The 1,826-nt window shown below is 53.6% G+C and overlaps 1 protein-coding gene across 1 annotated transcript; it reads right to left on the reverse strand.

Moving 5' to 3' along the window:
• Window positions 1-211: 211 nt before the first annotated feature.
• Window positions 212-1,582, reverse strand: EMH_0093200 (uncharacterized protein; the record flags this gene model as incomplete). Its single annotated transcript, XM_038023090.1, has 3 exons — window positions 212-806; window positions 1,096-1,282; window positions 1,480-1,582. 3 exons carry the CDS (start codon window positions 1,580-1,582, stop codon window positions 212-214), a joined length of 885 nt encoding a protein of 294 aa, XP_037878944.1.
• Between the last annotated feature and the right edge of the window lie 244 nt (window positions 1,583-1,826).

The raw sequence follows: 1,826 nt of genomic DNA on the forward strand, positions 1-1,826 counted from the left end.
CTGCTGAGCTGCAGAGGGAAACAATGTTGTGCTGATAGAAAACAGTCACTTCCGAACAAAACACGCGCAACTAAAACTGAAGCCTTAAGGAGTTCGGCCACGAGAGCTCAAGACAGTGAACCGCTCAGGGTTCAACGAGATTCAAAGTGGGCGCTGAAGAGACAAGCGCCTCTCTCCTATCCTTGAAGGACAGCAGAAGGACGCTTGCTAACTAGAAGTGGAGCCTCTCGAGTGCTTTGCCCGCCTCCTCTGCAAATTGGTTTTCTGCGTTTCGTGTCTCCTGCTGCGCTGTAGCTGCCTCCAAGTTGGAATCAACATTCATGTTGGAAGTGGCTTCATTGTCGCAGCGGGGTCTAGGTGCGCCTGCGCCTGGCGTTGCTGGGGATGCGAGCCGAGGCATGATACGACCGACGCGGAGGTGACGAGGACCGTTAATGTGTCCTTTGCAGGAAGTGTTGATGGGAAATATCTGTTGGAGGAGAGGCAGAGAAGGAAGCGAGACGCTTCCTGACTGAACGGAAGGCCGGGGCACTGTGCCGGAGGAAACCGAGTCGAGCAAGTTTTTGGCCACATCCATGCAAAGGTTCAATCTCTCTTCCATGGTGAGGTGGCAGCTGACACGCGCAAGGTGCTCGTCTTGATTAGTAGTCCGCCGCTTTGTGCGGCGCCTGCGCAAAAGGCCGGTGCAGCATCGGGGCGTGGAGTGGAGTGAGTAGTAAAGAGAAGACGTAGAGTTGTTTGACACTGCAATGTCCGTGGGAGGAACTGGGCTGGCTAGCGGTGCGACCGGGGTCAAACTCGTCGGCCTGAAAAGACAAAAGGAAACGGAAGCAGACCCTTCGAGCTCAGCGCCACACAACGTAGAGGTCGTCATAGGAGAAGAAGCGGAGACTCAAGGTTTGCCGTGCCCCCAGCAGTGGGCTTGGCTCTAGTCGCCACAAGTACGCAGTAGGGGGCATTCTAGTGGGCAGACTCCGCATACACAAGAAATCACCACGGATAGCGTGCTACATCTGCACTTGACTGCGGGAGAGAAAGCGAGGTCGAGAATCTGTAGGATGAGCGTCCGGGCTGCGCTGGAAAGGAGAGACTTACGCATTGAGGTCAGCCACAGCAGGCACTTCAGCCCTCGGGTCTGGGAGAGATGCGCCGTAGTTGTCGGCCATTTTCTTGTCGGTCTTCTGGTTGCTCGTCTGGCAATTAGTGATTGGCTTTAAAAAGCAAAAAAAGGAAAGTTGGAGTGAGCAGACAGCTGCTGCCTTCCGTTGCTTCTCACTATGACCTGCAGTGTGAGTGTTAACGCTTCGAGAGAGGCCCTTGGAATGAATGGCGGTGCTCGCCAAAACAAACGGAGAGCAGGCGTAGCCACAATGTCAGCACACCAAGTACGTCGAAACAGGTGTAATTTCGTTCTAATACACAATACAAGCTTTTTAGAGAATTGCGGGCTTATAGAAATGAGTGACTGCGCTATCGAACCAGCCAGCCAAGAGGCGGTCGTCCTGCGGCCTGGGTCACTTGCCCGCCAAGCGTGGCCCTCGCCTGTCCTCGTGGCTTGCGTCCCTCCTCGCTTCCCTTCCATCCTTTGAGTGCTTGATCATGCAATTAAAGACTTTTGAACCTAATTCGTTTAGTCTGCTAGTGCAACGAAACCAATAATTCATTCATTCAAGGAAGTGTCGTGCGACCACCCGTGACAGAGCTCGAGACAACGCAACGTGCGCTAGTCGGCAGGCAGGCCTGCCTCCATGTGCTCGACGAGCAGTTGAAGTTTGTTTATTTGTCAATTCAGCCTACATTGTACACAGAGATCTGCTGAACATTCT

Source organism: Eimeria mitis, genomic scaffold (genome assembly GCF_000499745.2).
Source record: "Eimeria mitis Houghton genomic scaffold, Emh_scaff7927, whole genome shotgun sequence".
Taxonomy (NCBI): domain Eukaryota; phylum Apicomplexa; class Conoidasida; order Eucoccidiorida; family Eimeriidae; genus Eimeria; species Eimeria mitis.